Consider the following 20,966-nt stretch of genomic DNA (forward strand, 5'->3'; position numbering starts at 1 on the left):
CTTCTCATTTTTCTCATGTGTTACCATGCAAACTTGATATTCCTGTGCTCAGCATCAGAGTCCATGTGCCTGTACACCACAGAAGTTATTCAAAGAGGGAATGTGGGATTTTCCATGCTCTAAGGACTGGATTAAAGATAGCAAAGCAACCAGAGCCAGGGTGATGACTCCTCTGCCTCCATCCCTGGACCCAGCTTGCCAAAGGCAACACAAGTGCTCAATTTGTCTTGCTGAGATTCCTTGGAAGGCTGAGAAAGCTAATTTGCCTCTGCTGAGCTCTTTCTTGAGCCCCCACCACAGCTGGTGCTGATGAACTTCTTGTGATGGTGCTGCCAGGCTTCACAACCAGGCAGAGATTTGTGCCACAGGGTGTCAAATTCGAGTTTATCGTGGTCACTGAACCAGCAAGGCAAAGCCTCAGAGCATCACAAGCTCTCTGCAAAGCCTCTTCCCATTAGTGATGCCTGTCCCTGCTGTCAGTCCTGTAAAAAACACCCATTTCCTTCTTTCAGGGCAAGGTTTAGGAAGTCCTGTCCAGAACTGTAATGCCCCATGTGACCCTGTGCAGGAAGCTGCAAAACTTGTCTGAAAGTGTTGTTCTTGTTCCCAAATCTATTCCTGACCTCTCTACATTTATTTTCCGTGGCTGTGAAATTCTCTTTGACCTAATTACAATTCCCACTTGGTGTTTTAGCACTGGAAATGGAGAAGCAGAGCTGCTGAACAAAAAAGTGTGTCAGGTGCACTGTGGTCACCTCTGCCTCTCGAGCAGAGAGGAGCAGACAAGGGCTGGGATCATTTTACATCTAAGCCAGTGTTTAATTCTCCTAATAGCCCCAAGATTGCAGCAGCTCAAAGCTTCCCACCAAGGATTAAGAAACCTCCTAAATATGGGTTTGTTGCAGGGATGGTAAAAAGAACAACAGAGTCTCTGAGAACTGTTCTTGAAAAACATTTATTCTGTCATGGATTTACAGCTCTGACTCCCAAGCCCCACAGCCTCTCCCAGCAGGTCATTCTGGGCACAGTTACCCTGGATGGAAAAACAAAAGCCATACAAAGGAGCCCCCCAAACAAACAGCTTGGTACCAAAGTGAGCCCAGGTTCTCTCTGTGCTGTTGGATATTTAACCCCAGCTGGGATGGAGCTGCCCTGCCCCATCCCTTGGGCCCAGCTGGAGGATGTTCCCTGCCAAAGGCCCCAAGGAACTGAAGATGTTGTGTTTAACTGCAGAATAACCAGGGGGGACGGGTAGGGAAGGATTCAGCAGCTGCTGTTTTTTTCAGACATCATTGAAAAAGGACATCTATGCATTTCAGTTTCACCTCCTGAGCCCCAGCATTAGCAAAGTCAGATACAAACCCAGAGACCAACATACACAAAATAGTGACCAAGATCCAGACATTTCTAAGCCCCTCAGTTTACTGTGCTGTGACACCTCCAGAAAGCAACAAAACCCACTTTAGGATTGTGGTGGATCTTATTTTTAAGAGGGAGGGACAGAGATGCAGCACAGAGCATAGCAACTGTCAAGCAATGTTTAAGGCAAATTTATTCCCATTTATCAGGAGTCAAAGAAATGGTTTTGTTTGTTGGCTTTGTTGTTGAAGCTGTTAGATAACATCTCAGCTGGACATTTCTGCTTAGATGATTTAATCAGAGTTTGAGGGAAGTCATCTCAAGCTGATCTGAGCCTGGAACAGCAAATAATGTTATTCCCAAGAACATCAGTCAGAACAAATTTTTCAAAAACTAAAATAATTGATGTTCAGAACTCCCTCAAAACTTTCTTCCCTCAGAGACCAGGTTGAGCCCAAGTAAAACACACAGACATGAAGAAGGACACAGTGGCAAGCCTCTACAAACACAGGGCTGAGTAGGGCCAAAGCAGAGCCAAACCTAAATTCCACAGGTGTGAAACAGAGTTATGAGTAAAAAAAGGGGGAAAAAAGAAAAACAGAGCCCCAGAGAGGAATGTTTCATGACAGAGAATGGAAAATAAAAGTCCTCTGAATGCAAAAAAGGGAGTTCTTAGGTGCAGCCACAGAAAGCTGGGGAGTTCAGTTGCCTCATCTCTCAGGTGTGTTAGTTTGTTGTGCCTTTGCCCTCCCTTGGAGATGCAGGTGATGGTGCCAGGAGGTTCCTGCCTTTACTCAGTCTGTGCATCATAATTAGCCCCCCCTGCTTTCTTCAGCTCGTTCTTGATGTAATCCTCATCCAGCTCTTTGTGGTCACTGATCACAAATTCTTTGGCAAAGTTCTGTAAGAGATAAAGAAAAAGCCTGTTAACAAAGGGGGGTATTTTAAATTAGCTGATTGAAGGTGGGTTATCCAGCTTCCCTGGGTGTCTGAGCTGCATCCCCTGATCTCCTGTGGCTGGGATGATAAATAGCAAGCTGTGGATGAGACAGAGGGCTGGTGAAGGCAAAACCCAACATTTAACCTGGAAAAATGTTATGTATTCCACAGCCACTGGCTGCAGGCCCAGTGCAGGGGTGCAGGGATGCACAGGCCAGGTTAGGTCAAGTTCCCTAAGCAGTATGAGAACTGAAACCCTCAAAATTACTGACCCCCTGACCACCAGTGACCCTCAGCATAATCTTGGCCAAGTCACTAATCCTCTCTGTGCCCTTTTTAGGGCCTCTTCTCCTAAAAAAAGAACAGCACAACACCAGAGTACACCCCAGTGTCACACCTGAGAAGGACTGAGCAGCACAGGGATGCTCCCAGGAGCAAACACAAGGCAGACATTGCCCCAGACAGGCTGTGCACAGGCTCTGCCCTGTGCTTTGTGTCCCCAGTGAGCTCCTGGATGGATGCACTTGTGCGTGCAGGGCACTTTCCTCCCTCTGGAGAGCTCTGCAGCTCCTGGAGCTGGGCAAGCCCCAGGCAGTGCTGGGATGAGAGGCTGGGACACAGAAAACCTTGCTGGGAGCAGAATGGGACCCAGGGTGCCTTTAGGGCTCCTGTCAGAGCAGTGGCAGCTCAGGGATTTTTTCCCTTGTTGGGGCCTGTCCTTCCTGCCTCCCAGCAGGGCTGGCATGGCATCCATGTGTGTGCACAGCCATTCAGCAAACAGCCTGTCTGCTGCTTGCTTTAGCATTTTCCTCCCCTTCCTAACCACAACTGAGATCACTGCTTGAGCCTCCCTTCCCCCACATGACAAACACAAGCATCCACTGCACTCCACCAAAAACATGAATAAATATCCCAACAGCTTTGCTGAGACATCTCAGGGAATCTGCAATGCCCCAATCCCTGGGCAGTGAGTTCCCCAAAAGGTGATGGAGAAGGAGGGAATGCTTTGGGAGGGCAGCAGGAATCTTGTGTGGGTCTCCCTGGCACTGGCACAGGGGGGCTCCTAATTGGTTTCAGCCTCTAAGCCATGGGAGAGCTCTTTATTGGCAGCATCCCAAGGGTCTGAGTTTGGGATCAGAGTCAGATAAAGGAGGGGATGGAGGAGGATGCAGCTTGAAAGAGCCTCAGCACCCCTTTCATGCGGTGGGAGAGATGGAAAGGAGAGGAAAGCAGCTCCCTCCTCCCCCCTCTGGGCTGGGGCTGATCCTGTTTCACACTCAGGAAATCCTCGGAGCTGCTCGGGAGCCTCGGCTGCTCTGCTGAGCCCGAGGGGCAGCTCCAGAGTGCTCAGCAATAACAGCCCTGCCTGCAGTGCCCGCCTTTCCTGGCCATGGGGACAGCACAGGCACTCACCCACGGCTTGGCAGAGTGCAGGGAAAATGGGAAAGACATTGCTTTGTAGAGAAAAACAAAAACCAAATCCTTTTCTTTTCTTTTCTTTTTTCTTTTTTTTTTTTTTTTATAAGACAGAAATAAAGATTTACCCCAAACCATCAGATTTAGTCATGCTCACGAGTGTCCTACTTCCAGGTCTCCAGGGTGACATCTCTGCAAAGCTCAGCCCTTGCTAAGACCCACCCCAGCATTTTCAGCTGTTTGATGCTCCTATGTGAGTTTTGAGCTGAGTCTTTTCAATTCCTTTTCTATGGCACCAGGTTTAACACATTTTCCTCACCTTGGGAGCAGATTATCCAACACTATATGATTTCAGGGTGAGTCTTTGCCCTGCTTTAGTGAGAAGTGAGGCAGGTCCATAAAACCATTTCTGAGAGGGATTCCATGAAAAGTGTATTTTATAAGTGTGGGGAGGGTTTTCTTCAATGCAAAAGTGTATTTTATAATGAAAAGTGTATTTTGTAAGAGTGGGGAGGGTTTTCTTCAATGCCCACTCTGCAGAATCCAGCTGATTCTGAAATTGAAACTACAAGTGCACTCATGCCCAAACAGAGGAGAATTCATCACATGCGCCACACAGTAAATATAATTACTCAATGCCTTCTCAAGCAGACACTTATCCAGATGACTCCTGGGTGATGATCTGTGGGCATCAGCCACCATTTCACCAAAACACCCTGCAATGAATGAACAGTATCCCCCTAGCAGTGGCCAGATGGGTTCTGCTCTCAGCCACTCTTAAATATCCTCTTAGCTGACTGGGCCACCTCTTGTGCCAGATTTGTACCCTCAGAGTGCAATCTGGGTCACTGCTATTAATAACTCTGCTTTATTCCATTCTCTCAGGGTGCTCCTTGGTTCCTCACACCAGCTCTGACCCACCATGGTGTCTCCTCAAGCCTGGCCCCAAGGAGGGAAGATGCTTTTGGTGAGTTTGGTGCCTGGAATTTGTGATTTTAACATCCTGCTTGACCCTCTCCAGCCACAGCCTCCCTCATCACTCTGAATTTACTGTCTGAGCTCTCTGAGCTTTTGTCCAGGCTGCAAATCCTAAGGCACAGTGCATAACTCTGATGCTTGGGCCCTTGATTTGCTGACATGTGTCTTCATCTTACATCCTCCACTTCCTTTTCCCTTCTCCTCCCCCCAACCCCAGGCTTTCCACAACCACAGCAAGCCCTGCCAGTGAATTCTAGCCTTTGTCTTCACCCCAGTCAGCAGCAGCCTCCAGATAACAAAAACAATGATGCCATTTATCTTTATCACTCTCACAACACAGCAGTGACCACAGGCTCTTTGCTTTGCCTCTCAAATCAGTGACCAGCACACAGAAATACTGAGGTTCACTCCTGGTTCTCCAGTGCTCCTCTCTGGCTCCAGCTCCTCTTTGTGCCTGAGGTCACAATTTTGAAATCCCACACCAGGCACAGACTGAGAGGGCTCCAACCATGCAGGAGCAGAGAAGGAGCCTGCACCCTCCATGGGAAACATGAAATTTGTGCAGAAAGCTCAATCCTTCTCTTCCAGCCAACTTAAAGGGGGAAAAAAGGGTGGAGTAGATTTTCTTCCTCTCTTCCAAGCCCTGAATGTTTAGCATATGGGCCATAAAATTTCCCTAAATTGCTCAAGGGAAAATCCATGTGATGCAGATATTGTACCAAACCAGGTCTGCAGAGGCCCTTACAAATCCCAGCTTGGGGAGCTTGAAGCCAGGAGTAAAATCCTTGTATAGTCCACAGACACTTCCCAGCAGCCACAGATGGTGCCAGGTAGCTGAGCAGCTTCTTGCCATTTTTTATTTATTTTATTTTTACTGGGGCTTCCAGCAGCTTCTGCTGATGTTCAGAACCCTCAGTTCTACTCTGCTTAATGTCACCACTCCCATGCACTGGTCACCTCAGCCTCAGTGCAGATGCAGAGCAGAGGAGGTGACATCTCCCAGGTTTCTTTTCCAGCAGGGTCTGAGTCCCAGCCCTACAGCAAACCTGCTCCTGCACTCAGCTGTCAGACTCCAAGCTCAGCAAAAACCCTCTCTTCAAATCCACTGCCTGCCAATTTTACATGGAGCAGTTCCAGACTGTGAGAGAAGCCAGTCCAAACCTCTGGCAAACACTTGTCTCAGCAATGGGAGCTGCATTTCAGCTGCTCTGCAAATTCTCCCTGCTGTGCTCCATCCCACTGCAAGAGTCACAAGTCTGTGTGTCAGACACAGGGAGATGAGAAGCTGCTGATTCTGATCCTCTTCTCTAGACTTGGAGTTCTTGTAAATCCATATCCATTGGGTATGGTCATTACAGTAAACCAGAACAGGAAAAAACAGCCCAAAAGGAGAATTTATTTTGCCTTCCCAGCAGGATCTCACTCACCCTCATGAGTAACTGTACATAGCTTTTCCCTGTGAGTTTGATTTCCTGCCTCTAACAAAGCTGTTAAACTTTCTACTTTAATTCAGCTATTTCATCTTCTGCTCAGGACTCTGTACTCGTATGAGAAAACCAAAGCACATTCAGGAAATTCTGTGGGATCCCAAAATCAGGGACAGGGACCCCATCAGTGGGGCTCCCTCATGGGACACATCATCAGTGCAGTGAGAAATCCAGAGGAGAAGGGAAAGGTGAGCAAAAAAAAAGAACTGGGTATGAGCTGCAAAACAGGAACCCAGTAGAGCTGTTGACATCATGAAAGCCAGATGAATTCCTCACCAAAAATAATGATGAATAAAATGCCTTGAATATTTGCTCACAGAAACAGAGCTGTTTTACCCTGAATATGAATTAGGGAAATAACAGAGCACATGATTTTGTGGGGGAAGGAGTGCTGATGAAAACAGAGTCAAAATCCATGGAAAATCTGACAAACTGGCAAAGATTGGGCAGTTCTTTTGCTGGGAGAGTCCTGCAGGACATGAATTCAGCCCTGTCAGGAAAAAGACCCCAGTGCTGCCTAAGGAAGAGTTAAAATCTGGTAGGAAATGCAGTCATGAAGGGACAGAGTTCACAGAGAGGAAGGAGCACTCAGAGGGAAACCAAGTCCTGGCTCCATTTCTTTGGTGTTTGCATCAGAACCACCCCACTGCAGCACCAGGGGCCACTCCCGGTGCCTGGGCTGGTCCTTGCTGTGGGTCTGGTGACCAAAGTGCAGCTGGCAGGGGACATCAGGGCTGTGGGTGGCTCTCTGAACACATCTGCCAGCTCACCCTGGGCACTAGGTGACACATGGCTGCTGCCAAAGCAGAAATCACTGCTCCATGAAGTTCCCAGTTGCTTAGATTGTTCTAGGGGCAGGTTTAGACTCTATCCCAGAAATTATCTCCCAAATATCTTAAGCAGCTGCCTGCAATGGGAAATTCTGTGCCATTCTTCCCCCATTAGACCTGGCCTTGGCATGGAGAGGAGCCCATGGGTAGGAGGTGGGATTGTGCATCTCCTGTCTCCATTTCACAGCAGTCTCACACAGCAGGACTTAGCTAGACCCATTTTTACAGATAAATACTTGTTCCCCATCCTGGCCTTACTTCTCATCTGCTCCCAGCTGAACCAGGCTGCAGGCTGGAGCCAACATTTCCTGCTGAGTTAAGGAGGAAAGGATGGAAAAATAAATGGCTGTGGGGGAAAAAAATAGCTCCTGATAGTTCCTTGAATGGATTTGTCTACAATCCAAAAGAAATACAATAAACTCAAAACCCATTTTCCAGCAACAGTAAAGAGCTAATGAGCATGGGTCCAAGTAGGGCCAGAAGATCTGGCTCCCATCTAGCACAGATCAGAAGAACTACAGCTATTTGTAGCAAATGAGATCCATCCCTGTCATTTTACAGTTATTACAGCTAAAAATCAATTGTTCTTTCTTCCTGAGAGGTTTTCTGGCAACCTCCTGCACTCACTATCAGCACTCCAGAGCCACCTCCCCGTGGATTTCACAGCACCTGCTCCTCCTTCTAAGGGAGGAACACAAAATTTGCCAGGGCAGCCCAATTCCTCCCTCTGCTCTGTAATAGTTCACAGCCATAATCCCCTCCTCACCAGTTCATGTGCCTGTGTTTTCCTGATGGCAGGTGCTTCTGGGAGCGCAATAACCATCCCTGGTGGGATCCTCTTTATCCCAGGGCTGGCAGGACGTGCCTGAGCTGACTGGCTCTCCCTTGGTCTCACAAGAACAGCAACATTTATTGGTGTTTGCTGAGCCCTGAGCAGAGCTCAGCCCAGCTCATCAATACAGCACAGGACATAAAACAGGAATCCCCTCACATTTGGCTGTTAAATAAAGACCCACAGGTGCTTTGGCAAGTAGTACAAGATTGTGAGAGCCCTTCAGGGTTTGCTGAGGGCTTCTCAGAGTGAAGAGCTGCTCTTCTGGAACCCCAAACTGTCCCTTGTGCAGATCAAAGCTGTACAAAATCCTCCTTGTGCCACCCTTCCACAGGGTGGCTGCACCTCTGGGCCCAACTGCACCTGCTCAGGGTTTGCAGACCAAAAACCTCCCACCTTAGGGCACTGCTTATTCTAAATGATGAACCAACACTGCCTCAGATTTGGAGTTTATCATTAAAGAAAAAAACAAGTGTATTTTTCTATGTACAACTCACATCTCAAATAATCTCCATAAAAAACAGAACACTGAGAATGTACCTGAAGGTCAAGGGAACTGCTAAGAGTGAAATAGCTCTGGGATAAACTCCCTCCCTCCATTACATTTCAGCTGGACTTTCTTGTCCTTGTTTATTCTGACAGATTACCTGCAAGGTCACAGGCATACAAAGAAGAAAGTGGTTCTGCTTTATCTCACTGCACTCAGAGGGATTCAGTTGCATATCAAGAACTATTCAAAATACTTGTCAAGATAATTTTTCCTGGACAGGAGTTCACCATTGCTGTGACATTCAGAAATGCTTTGCAAGCATTTATAGACAAGGCTGCTCAGTAAAAGTGTATCAAGCACCAGTTGTATTGTTTTTGTGTTTTAGTACAGACTAATTGGAATATGAAAGCTTTTAAGTAACAGCCAAGAGTGGTTAATGCTCCACCAGATTATTAACTTGTACAGACTACTAATCAAAGATGAAACAAGTGAAATTGCAAATTATATGTAACAGACCTAGGGACAGAACTGAGCACAGTGCTCAGGAATGCTGTTCAACTCAACAGGAATACATTGTCTAAACAGATTTTAAAGAAAATTTTGGGCTTAGTGACTCATATGAGAGTCATTCATTAGTACTCTATAATTTCATCTTCAGCTACAATTACGCAGTTTCAGCTGCTTCCTATGAGCAGAAACTTGCTTTCCTGTCTCTCAGGTGTCATTCTGGAAGTTTCTTTGGAGAACAGGCCCCTCTGAGTCGTCATTCTGAAACATTCAGCACCAGAGTTTATCCTCTGGAAGGACAGGAATGTATCATCTTCATTCTTCTTATCTAAATGCAATCTTCTGTATCATATGAACTACCAAAGAGTCGAGAGGGCTTCATTCTCACCCTTCCAGTGTCCTGTTGGGAGGTTTCTTTACACTGGCAAGAGCTCAGTTATTGAGGGAGATTAATTTAATCATCAGCCTGTTATCCAAGAGCATAAACAAAACCATTTCTCATGCTCTGGTGAGCTGGTTCTGTGTTTCAATGGAAGAGCTGATTTTGCTCTAAATACTCCTCCAGAAGAAACATTCCTAACATCAGCATCCTCTCCATCACAGCCAGGTCTCAGCTGTGCCTCCCAGAGTCACTTCTCTCCTGGCTGTTGTTTGTTCTCACTTGGACTGAGCACATTTCTCTTTCCCCTGCTACGCCCAAGGCCAAACAAAGCCTGTTCACATCTAGTTAGCCATTAAGAGCTGTTAGTTAATTGGTGCCACGGGGACTTCAGACTTTGGGTGATTAGCTCCACAAATCCACCGTGCAAAGGCAAAAGGCCTCTGGAGAAGTTTAAACAAGGGTGTGGGTTTTCCTGTTTAATTTTACCTGCTGAACTGAATACTGCTGATGATCACTCAATAGTGAGTTATTTCCATAGCAAGGAAGGGGATGGGAGACATCTCAGCGGTGCCAAGGAGGGGAGTGCAGAAATTCCCTCCTCATGAAATAGCTGAGGCAGCCTTAAGCTCAAAAGATGCTTCTTTATGCCTGAGTGCTCAAAGGGCAGATGTTAAGCCTTCCTAGGAGGAAGACAGGCAATAGGAAACTGTCTTCTTTTTAAAGGATTAACTCCTAAGTTGGAGGATGAGCCAACCCTTCCCTCTCTCTGCCTCCTGCTGCTGTTGGTACAGAGAACAGCGACGGGAGCTGCTGGTTAGGAGCAAAAGGAAGAGCTTACCTGTACTACTTCCTTGACCAGAGTCTTGTCAGTCCCAGTTTTGGCTCTCTGCAGGCCACTGACATCCTCTCCAATCCAGGTGATGAGGGCAAACTTGACTCTCTTGCTCATGGCATCGCCGGTGGTGAATCGGACAAAGCCGAACAATCGCACATCGTCTGCAATGAGGCAAAAAAGGGACCAAAGGATTAAAATCAGCAACATCCCTGCCTTCCCTTCTCCAGGGTGAGCCTACTGTTCCCAAAAACCAAGGCAAGGCACTGATCCTGTGTTCAGTGCCAGCATTTGGGAATCAGGGGGCAGGACGGGGCTCTGCTCACATGCCCTGTGCTTGCAAGGTGTGCTTTGCCTGTGTGGGCTCTGCCCCTTCTGGGTTCTCTGAGTTACTGGGAGGAAAATGGCTGTGCTGGACACCCCACACCACAGTGGAAATGGCTAAAATATAGTCAGCAGGCAGGTCAAGAGCACAGTTACACATTGAGCCAAATTATTCATCTGCAGGTCTGTTGAAGAAGGGAAGACAGTGATATCCTGGTGTCTCTTTCTTACAGAACAGCAGGATTAGGGTCACACTTTATAACATTGCTAGAAACCATTACCATATCCTCATGTCTCTTTCTTACAGAATAGCAGGCTTAGGGTCACACTTTATAACATTACCAGAAACTGGCCATTGTGCAAGTGTGAGCTTTCTCCCTCCTGCCATCCATTTCTGGCTCACTTGTAGTGTGAGTTTACAAGAAGGAGGGGAGAGGAAGGAGGAAAAGAAAAATCTGCAATGACTTGCCCAGGTGTGTTTTTCTATTCCTTCCAAATCCCTGGAGGGAAAAGCCCTGGACTTTAGAGCTGTGCTGATCCCTGTTTCACAGCTGGCTCGTGCTACATCACACCGGCCTGATTTAGCCTGGCCATATGTGTGACAACCTTGCAGACTCTTATCTCAGAGAGCTCCTTCCTCCATCTCCTGTGACTCATGGAGCAGTTGGAAGCTTCCTGATCAGGAGCAAGCACCATCCCCCTGCATCCCCAGGTCCAAGGGATGCTGGAACCTTCCACCAGGAGGGCAGAAAGCAGAGCAGATGGACACTTGTGCCATTGTGGGATATTCCTAATAATCAATATTTCAATCTTCATCTCTCAGAGGTCACTTAAGGCCTTTAAAGGAGGTGACTCAAAGCAGAAGAACAAACCTGCTGTTAGAGAAGACTCCTGGTAATCCTGGCACACTTGTTGTGGCCAGTTCAATGTGCCTTAGAGGGATTTGCTGGGCTGACTAATTGCCAGGTGAAAATGCAGGCTCCAGGTGTAGGAATGACTGCCAACATCCCCAGCAGACTCTGTGAGCAGCCAGGACAGCCCCAGGAGCTCTGGAGACAGGGGAGAAGCAGCTCTAAGTTGCTCATCCCCTGAAAATAAGCTGCTAGAAATCAATGCTAGAAAGAATTTGGATATTCTCTGCAAGCTAACAGATCTCAGAGCTTCTTTAGCACTTTGATTTGCCAAAGCGTGGACAAATACAAATTCTCCTTGATAAAAGCAAAGACTTTTTTAAGTCTGAAAAAAATCCACCTCTGCTCTCCCTGTTTTATTCTCTTTGTTCTTTTTTATTTTTTTGTCACTGACTGAGTAATACTGGGCAAACTGGAAAATGGATGTAGGGGGGTGTGTGAGCCAGTACAATGTTCAAAACAAACTCCTCTGAAGATTTCAAAATAGAAACAAAAAGAAAGATCTTATTCAGAGGAAAAATCCAGATGGATCTTTGGAAGGAGAGAAAGAGTCGTGTATCAACAATGCAGGCAAACAAAACTTCTCTCTCAGCTGCCCTGCTGCTGGTGAGTGTAGGAAATGCACGTGGGGGCTGCTGGTTCTGACAGCAAATCCTCTTCCCAAGATTGATTAGAGCCATAAATGAAGCGACAGCCAGGAAATACCCAAGGTGAAGAGAGACAGTAAATCCCCTAATGTTACAATTAACAGCTCCAGGAGCCAGCCTTGCTTCCCCTGCTCTGACAGCAAAGGAGGCCACACTGCCCAGAGCTGTCCTGTGCCTCCTCTGGGAACGGTCCTGGCAGTCCCAGAGTGCTGGGAGCTCCTGCACTACAATGGTGTCACACCCTTCCCCACAGCCCTCTGTCCCCACCTTGGGTTTTCATCCCTGTCACAGAGGCTGAACACTGCAATGTGCCCCTTTGTGATAAAGATAGTGGAAAAAAGATAATGAATGTGAAAAACCAGTGCTTTTTCATAGCAGCACAGAGAGGAAGCTCCAGGGATGCCCCATGACTGGAAGGGGCTTGGAGCAATCTGGGACAATGAAAGGTGTCCCTGCTTATGACATGATCTTTAAGGCTCCATCCAGCACAAACCATTCTGGGATTCTGTGAATTTGTCAGTCAGAATAACTTCCCTTTGACATTATCCCACAGCTCACTGGCAGCAGCAGGATTTGCTTCTCAGCAGAACTCTCAGTGCTTGCCCATCCTGGCTGAAGAGAGCCAAATGCAGCAATTCCAGCTTTCATCCATGAGATCACCTGAGCATGAACAACCCTTTACTTCACCATGTCCTGTAAGTTTAATGAGCACCTGAGGTTGGACTGGGGCTCTGAGTCACTTTTGGGCAGATTTTCCTGGGGCTGCCTCACGTGTGGGGGCTTGAAGGGGTCACACCCAGCTGGGTCCTGTCTCCTCCTGTCTCCCCATGGAGTTTAAACCCCACTGGAGGCAGAGCAGGCTCTTCAGCACAAACAGGATATTTAGCACAAACGTGATGCCTTAGCTGCTGCACACAAAGCCAGAGGGAATGTGAATTGGAGCCCTGAGCAATTAACATGTCTCAGTTCCTAAAAGGGCATCAGGGACGGATGGAGAGGTTTTTAGCACTGGCTCAGCCTGGGTATAAGCCTCTCCAAGTGCAGGTCAAAATCCCCGAGCAGAAGTGGCTGAGTTTCACAATTAGTCTGAAGCGTGTTCAGAGTGATAAGGGGATCAAAACGCAAGTTCTTCCCTAGTCTCAGATTTCCTCTTTCACAGTTCATCAGTTCTGCCCTGCCACATCAGCTCCCCAGGAAGTCATCAATGCCATCAGTGCCAATTCCCTGAGAAATCTCAAGGCATTAACATCCAGCAGCCCCTGCTCACACAAAAGCACTCACGGTGGTTTTAGGAATTTGCTGGGAGTGAGGGGAGCAGAACAAATCAGAGAGAGACAGCACAGATTGCCCCTGAAGGAGGAAATCCTGCCCAGAGCTGTGCCACCCCTTCCCAGCCACTGAGATGTGAATTTCAGGGCAGAGAGAAGTGAATAACTGGTCTGGGGAGAACGGAAATAGCAGCTTTATTTGAGATCACACAGGATCCAAACAGCAGAAATTAACAATGTTTATTCAATTAATACCACGGCTCCCTTCACCATGGCTGGACAAACAATGAGCAGCACAATGAATGCCTTAACCAGCATCACTTGGTATTTCTCTCCAAACTCTTTATTTATCACTAAGACAGGCTTTTCCAAATATTCTGCTTAAGCTGCCCTTGGCTGTCAACAAACCTTGATGCCAAACTACAAAGATTTCCTTCATGGTATCCTTTCCTTTTTCTACATCCACTCAAGTGCTTTGGTTCAGCTGTGCTGAAAAATTCACCCTTAGATTAAAATGCAGTGAGTCATCAGTAAAAGATAATAGCTGCAGGAAAGAAATTCACTGCCAAACCATCAGGGTTCTGAGGGTTCTGAGTGGCCAGGCCAGAGATCTGCCACAATAAAAACCCTGCTCCATGATAAAACCCCTGCTCCCAGCTTCGCCTGCCTGCTGAACCAAGGTCACAGGCAGCCAGGCAGGTGATGGACTGACCTGCTTTTGTCTTCTGTCCAACATGAATTACCACAGCACATGACAGGTTCCATGAAGATTTAATTTGTTTGCTTCAATTGGATTAATATTAGATTAATTTGTCAATTTTCCACCTCTTCAGTCAGCCCTGTGGTCACGTGCTGCAAGTGCAGACAGAAACGTTCCTTCCCTCTTCCTACACTGTTTTTTCCTCTTAAACCCTGCACTGAGCCCCCAGCTCTCGTGCAGGGCTGCCTTGCTACACCCCAGAGTGTTCATTAAACCATGTCAGACGTGTCTGACCCCACCACAGGACTTTGCTGGGCACCAAACCTTCTCCAGGTGACTTGGGGTGGCCCATGTGAGTGCAGGGACACAAGTGCAGGGACAGTGACCCCACAGTGGCTGCTCTGCTCCCGGGGGTGCTGCTACCCCAGTGACAGTCACAGCTCCTCTCCTGACCTGGGTGGGTGCTGAGGGCAGAGTGGGAGCAGAAGGGGGACCCAGCTCTTCCCTGAAGGAAGGAATGGTGCTGTTGGCTGGCCAGAAGGGCCAGGCAGGCCCCAAAACACAGGGCAGGCAAAAGGTACAAAGCTCTTCTTTCCCTGCTCCTGTGCCCGCCATGGGATGGCAAAGGCAGACCCACAGCCATGATATTTAATTAAACACCACAAAACCCAGAGCTACCATCAGTTACCACCACAAAACCAGAGTTACCATCAGTTACCATCACAAAACCAAAGAGTTACCAAGAGTTACCACAAAACCAAGAGCTACCATCAGTTACCATCACAAACCAAGTTACCATCAGTTACCATCACCAAACCAGTTACCAAGAGTTACCAAAAAAACCAAGAGTTACCATCAGTTACCATCACAAAACCAAAGTTACCATCAGTTTCCACCACAAAACCAAAGAGTTACCAAGAATTACCAAAAAAAAACAAGAGTTACCATCACTGCAGGCCCTGACCCCATGAGTTACTCCCACAAAAATCAGTGAGACTATTCCCTGAATCCACCCCCTGTCCACAGCAGGGCCAGGCTAAGCCTGGGCTGCAGCTGGCAGCCAGGAGATCTCTGTGACCCTGCCAAGAGCACGTCCACACCGGCAGGGAGGGCACAGGGGCAGGGTGACAAACTCCATAAGCCACCCATGGCCCCAGGTCTTCCTTGAAATAGCCAGTAAGGGAAAGCAGGAGAGATGAACACTGAGGAGGAAAAACAAAAGCAGTAGGAGATTGATTTACAAGGCCCATTTTAGCAACTTAAGATGCAGCCAAATGCAGATAAGCACCTATCTCATTATATGTCCTCGTGTGTTTTTACAATCTTTTCTACAACCTCAGGTGCCAACGTTACCTTGGTGATCTCTCAACTCACAGCTCCTTCCTTTTTAATGTGCAGCCCAGGCTTTCTGGGACAATTGATCTAAACCCCAAAAAACTTGTATTTTTATTAGGAGCCAATTTTATTTCTGTTTTCTAATATTTTATGTCAACCCCAAATGATTTTATAGGGTATTTATTTTCTGTTCTTCTAAAGATTTTCTGTTCTTCCTGCTGCTGAATGCCCAGTGTGGTTTTGGGCTGATCTTTTCAGACACATGAATAACTATCCCATTTCATGCTGTCATTGCAATTATTTATCTGCACTGAGGCTTTCCAAATAAAAGGCTCATTATTTCTTTTGTCAGAGATGCATTGAAAACAGCTGTTCACATATGGCATGGGGGGAGGTGGGGGGAAATCCAGCCTTCTGACCACTCCATTTTTTTAATGGCAGAATACACGCTAAAAAAATTAAATTGAACCACAGACAGAGCCAATGTGATGCTCTGCTGCTTCATAATAGAGACACTGAGGCAATGTCCAGGGCAGTCAGGTACAACAGACACACACAAAAGTTCACAGGATGTCATTTCAGTTGTAACTCATTCTGTTCTTCTCAGCAATAGCATCACCAGCCCAGTTATAAGACTTTGAAATTAAAAACGTCCCAAAAAAATCCTAAGAGCTGTCACATCCTTCCATACAATAACCTTCAACTCTTATGTATTTCTGGCCTCAAATGCACCAGCTCAGCTGTTTTTGCTTTGTTTTTTTTTTTTTTCAAACTGTCCTGATGGCACTAACCACCAAATTAATGCTTCCTCTGGAGCCAGGCCATCTGCAGAGCAAGAGATGGAACTGGGGAGTAAAATGGATCAGAAGCCTTGAATCAAGTCCTTGTTTAATGCAGAGGTAATCTGTGATGTTAAACCCAAACAGTCTCAGCCAGCAGACACAGGGGTGTCCACAGCAGGTGTTCAGTGGCCCTGACACAGTGAATGTCCTCAGCTCTGTGTCCTGACTCTGTGGGTCAGACCAGGGCCAGCACAGGCAGGACACTGGAAATTAGACAGGACACTGGCCCTTAGGCAGGACATTGGCCATTAGGCAGGGCTGCAGGAGGAAGAGCCCCCAGGAGCCACCTCCAAATCACCCAAGGATGTGCCAGTGGCCTGAACCAACCTCCTTGGCTTAAACCAACCTCCTTGGCCCAAACCAACCTCCTTGGTCCAAACCAACCTCCATGGCCTAAACCAACCTCCTTGGCCTAAACCAACTTCCTTGGTCCAAACCAACCTCCATGGCCTAAACCAGCATCCTTGGCCCAAACCAACCTCCATGACCTAAACCAGCATCCTTGGCCCAAACCAACCTCCTTGGCCCAAACCAACCTCCATGACCTAAACCAGCCTCTGTGGCTTTGCTGTGGGATAGGCTGGAGGAGAGGTGTCACACACTGGGGCTGCCTTTGGGGGGCAGGGAAGATGGATGTCTGGCTCTAAGCAGGGTCTGCTGCCTCCCAGGCAGTGTTGGAGTTGTCTGAGACAAACAGACCTTGACAGGGACACCACAACAGTGACTGACACACAGAAGTTCAGGGTCAGGCTGTATTTGCAGTATCACCCCAGGACCCTGAACAAGAGGGCGCTGAAGGAGCTCTTCTTTCCATGTGTCCTTCCTCTAGGAGTGGCAACTGCTGTCCCCAAATGGGGATGGGGAAATGTGATAATTTAATGATGCTGTTTGTACAACCTTGCTGTTCCTGCACGAAGCTTAGTGAAGATGGAAGGAAGAAAAGACCCCTGGGCCAGGATCTGTAGGACGCAGGTCTGATGTGGGAGGTGTATCTGAGAGCACAGCAGAGGACAGAACCCACAGCAGGGCCAGCAGCAGCTCCTGGCTCAGGGCATGGGCCTCCCTGCCCCAGCTCAGCACCTGTGGCACGTGTGCTCCCCCAGCAGCCCCAGAGCAGGGCTGGAGGTGTGCAGAGCTGGTTTGTGACACAGCCTCCCTCAGCTGCTACTTCCTCTAAAAGAAGCAATTTCAGTTTCTCTCCTTTCCCTTTGTCCCCAGCCACTCTGGTTCCCCAAGCAGGTTTGCAGAGGCAGTGATGGGCATGGAAAGGGTTATGGATAGGGGGGAAAAAAGCAAAAGTAGGGGCTGTTACCAACAGCTCCCTGACGTCTGTCACTGTACAAGGCAGGACATGCACCACAGGCAAAGAGATTCCAAAGTGGCACAAAAGCCCCTCCAGGTCCCAGAGCCACAGGAGGCAGCACTCAGCGACCCCGCCCAGCAGGGGAGCAAGGGGTACCAAGGTGCTTTTCATGAGAATGGCTCTTAAAGAGAGCAGGAACACGATGTTTGCAGCTCAGAACAGCTGCTGCAGAAAGTGGAGCAGAGAGCTCTGACGGGGACTCTTTGCACTCTGAGATTTCAATCCCAGCTCCTGCTCTCACCTCTAACCACCAAGTGATGCTCAGCTTCTACCAGAGGCAGCTGCTGTACTTTGTGGCTTTCAGAGCAGCGTTTCTCACACAACAGGAATTCAAAACAAAGAAGTTTGTTCTGATACCAAGGTTTTTAAAATTTTTAATTGCATTTTTTGAAGCTGTTTGATAGCAGCTCCTCTCCTCTCCAATGAAACATAAAAGGAGATGGAAGAGACCAGGACGAAAGAGATGGAGCAACAAGAATAAATAACATTCAACAGCTTTTCCCATCCCTTGCTACTCTTTTTTACTGACTTTGTTTCAGTAGAAATATTCCAACCAACTCTACTTTCTTCCAGATGGGAAGGAAGTCTCCAACTTCACTGCTGGCCCAAGGTTTGATCCCTGACTGTGTCTAGCAGGCCAGGTGAACATTTGCTGCACAGATGGAGGCTCCAAAACTTGCATCTCTTCCTTCCCCAACTGCAGCACCGAAATTTTTGGGTGGAGGAAGATCTTTTTCAGCTCTCAGCCATGGACCAGGCACCTGAATTTGCCTTTTTTTTAAAGCCTCCAACAGCTGTGCTCCAGAGGTGCCTTTGAGGACAACTTCTTGGTCCTGGCATGCCAGGGAACAGCCCTCAGCAGGTGCACAAGGGAAAGGGAAAGGTGGAACAGGGAGCAATGGAGCAGCTCTAAGGAATTTAACTCCCCATTAATGGCTAACAATACTCCACAAGTGCCCTATATTTAACTCTTTCCTTACTGAGCTTATTTCTAAAATACAGAAAATTTCCTTTTTTTCTGTCTTGGGGTCAGCTTGGTTTGAGCCCTGTTTATAAGCCCTGTTAAGAACACAGATGTGGCCACACTCCAGAGTGCAGTGTGTGCCTCCACCATTTGTCATCCTCATCCTCCCCAACCCAACCCCTCCCTGTGCTCTGCCAAAGCCCCTCTGCCTGCTCAGCCACCCCAGGAAAGGATTCTCTTTGCCACAGGATGGAGGAGAGGAAGTTCTTAAGTTCTTTTCTCTTCCAGAAAAAGCATTGAAAATCAGCTCAGACAAAAAGAAAGACAGGAACTGTATAAAGGCAAGGAGAGAAAATAAATGGGGAAGGTTCCCCTGCAAGCCTCAGGTGTCTGGAGACAGCAGAGATGCTCAGTTAAGTTGTTCAGGAGAGGAGACAGAGAACTCAGATCCTGAAGTCATTGACCTCCCAAGGGAACAATTAACCACTGCCACAAACTTGCACAGTGCTGAGCCCTGGGATTCCCTGGGTTCCAGGTAATTGCTCTTCCCTTCTGTTGCCCACTAAAAAGAGATGAGTGGGAAGGAGTTCCTGCAGTGCAGGATCAGCTCTTCTGACACCAACCACAACAGGACCTTTCCTAGTTCTGAGAATTTCCCTGCAGGTTCTCAGGAACAGCTGGAAGCAAGTGGCTGCATTAATCTCAGTGAGACCCCACTGCCAACATCGTAGCAGAGCAGCCTAAACCATCTTCATCTCATGGCTCCTTTCCAAGGACTAAAATACACTTTTCTCCTGTCAGATCAGAGCTGTCCTGCCCTCAGTTACTTTCCTAAGAGTTCTCCCCTTCCACTCAATAAAGCCCAGCCAAGCCCTGGGACTGCCAGCCCCACAGTGTCCCCATGAACTGCCCCACCTTGGGAGGGCAGAGACTGCTCAGCACAATTCCTCCACAGCTCAGACACAGAATTCTGAAAATGCAGGTGATTGACTGTACAGGAACTGGCTGAGTAAGTCTTTGTTATAATCCAGTATTAGTAAAAAATACTCCATATCTCACCTCACTTGGTGACATTGTTAACTAGCAGCCAAGATAGGAGGAAAACTGATAAAAACTGAGATAAAAATCAAACCCCCCCCCTTTGTGAAACTCATCAAAAGTCACGGTCAGAGGCAGTTAAACACTCCTGAATTTATCTTCATTTTCTCCAGGCTTTGTTCCTGCCCTGAACGTTCCACAGCCGGCAGCTCCACAATCCACTGCCACGTTTGAACCTGGAGCCGCAACAGTTGCGGTTGTGCAACGCCACATCTGCGATTGTTCGATTGTTTGCAGGGCTGGATTGTTGAGCCCAGCTTTGCAACGACCACCCTCCAGTCAGGTTTTGTGTCCCTAAAAAATCCCAGCGAGCCTTCCAACTGCAGTCACTTCAGTGTCTTTAAAAAGATTTTCAGAAGGATTTTATAAGTATTTCATTCCCAACGATCTGCACGACCGCATCTTTCTAGCCACAACCGAGTCGGGTTTTGCCCTGAAATTGCATTGCTAACAAGGCGGCCGTTGCTTATCAGGCGTTTTATCTGGTTTATAACCGGGGAGCAGCGAAAGATTGTGCAAAGAGGGGAGGAAGAGCCCAAAGGACGTGAAGTCTAAGGGTGAGACAAAGGAGCCGCTGGACTCTGGACTTGGGGGAGCTGCGCTGTGTGGGGCTGAAAGGCGATCCCGCAGGACAGGGCGGGCAGGGAAGCAGCAGCAGCGCTAATCCCGGTCCCCCCAAGTTTCCTCCCGTCCTTTCCCCTCTCAGCGGGCACCCCTTGGCAGAAAGGGGCCAAGGCACGGAGACGGAGCTTACCTGTGCACTTCCTTTTGAAGGTTTCATAGTCTACCCCTTGGTCTCCAGGGACGATCGTAGAGCCATTGTACTTAAACGTCACCCTTCGGGGAGGGAGAAGACAAGGGGAAAATACAGTTAAAAGTCACCTTTCCGGATGGGGGGAAGGAAAGGGGAACAACACGTTTAAAGTCACCCTTTGGAATGGGGGAAGGGAAGGCGAAGAATACATCGAACAGTCAGAGTCTTTAGAAAAGGAAAGGAGGAGATGGGGAAGGCGAAGAATACATCGAACAGTCGCAGTCTTTAAGAAGGGAAAGGAGGAGATGGGGAAGAATAGGCGGTGAAAAACCCATCCTTTAGGAAGAGAGGAAGAGGAGAAAGGGGCGAGATCTGTAGAATTCACCCTTTGGGGAGCGGGGAGAGAGGACAGCGAACCCCAGCGCCCCACTGCCCGTCCGGGGGGATGCCGGGGGGCACCTACCAGTTCACCTCGGTGGCATCGTCCCTGACGAGGTTGTACGCCTCCCTGCACGCCTCCTTGTCGATTTTGGTGGCCATGGGGGCGAAGGGGAGGGGGGGCAGCGCGGAGCGGCGCGGAGCTGGGGGGGCCGCGGCCGCCGCTGCTGCCGCACCGCGCTCAGCGAGCCGAGCCGCGCCGAGCCGAGCCGAGCCGAGCCGAGCCGCGCCGAGCCGAGCCGAGCCGCGCCGAGCCGAGCCGCGCCGAGC

General features: G+C 48.3%; 1 protein-coding gene across 1 annotated transcript; it reads right to left on the reverse strand.

The window, feature by feature from the left end:
• Positions 1–936: 936 nt before the first annotated feature.
• COTL1 (coactosin like F-actin binding protein 1) lies at positions 937–20,944 on the reverse strand. Its single transcript, XM_058813496.1, has 4 exons — positions 20,722–20,944; positions 20,259–20,341; positions 10,059–10,216; positions 937–2,260 (listed from the first exon to the last, which is right to left on the reverse strand). The coding sequence occupies exons 1-4, from the start codon at positions 20,796–20,798 to the stop codon at positions 2,150–2,152; spliced, it is 429 nt and encodes a 142-aa protein (XP_058669479.1). The 5' UTR covers positions 20,799–20,944; the 3' UTR covers positions 937–2,149.
• Positions 20,945–20,966: the final 22 nt, after the last annotated feature.

Source organism: Ammospiza caudacuta, chromosome 13, assembly GCF_027887145.1.
Source record: "Ammospiza caudacuta isolate bAmmCau1 chromosome 13, bAmmCau1.pri, whole genome shotgun sequence".
Lineage (NCBI taxonomy): Eukaryota > Metazoa > Chordata > Aves > Passeriformes > Passerellidae > Ammospiza > Ammospiza caudacuta.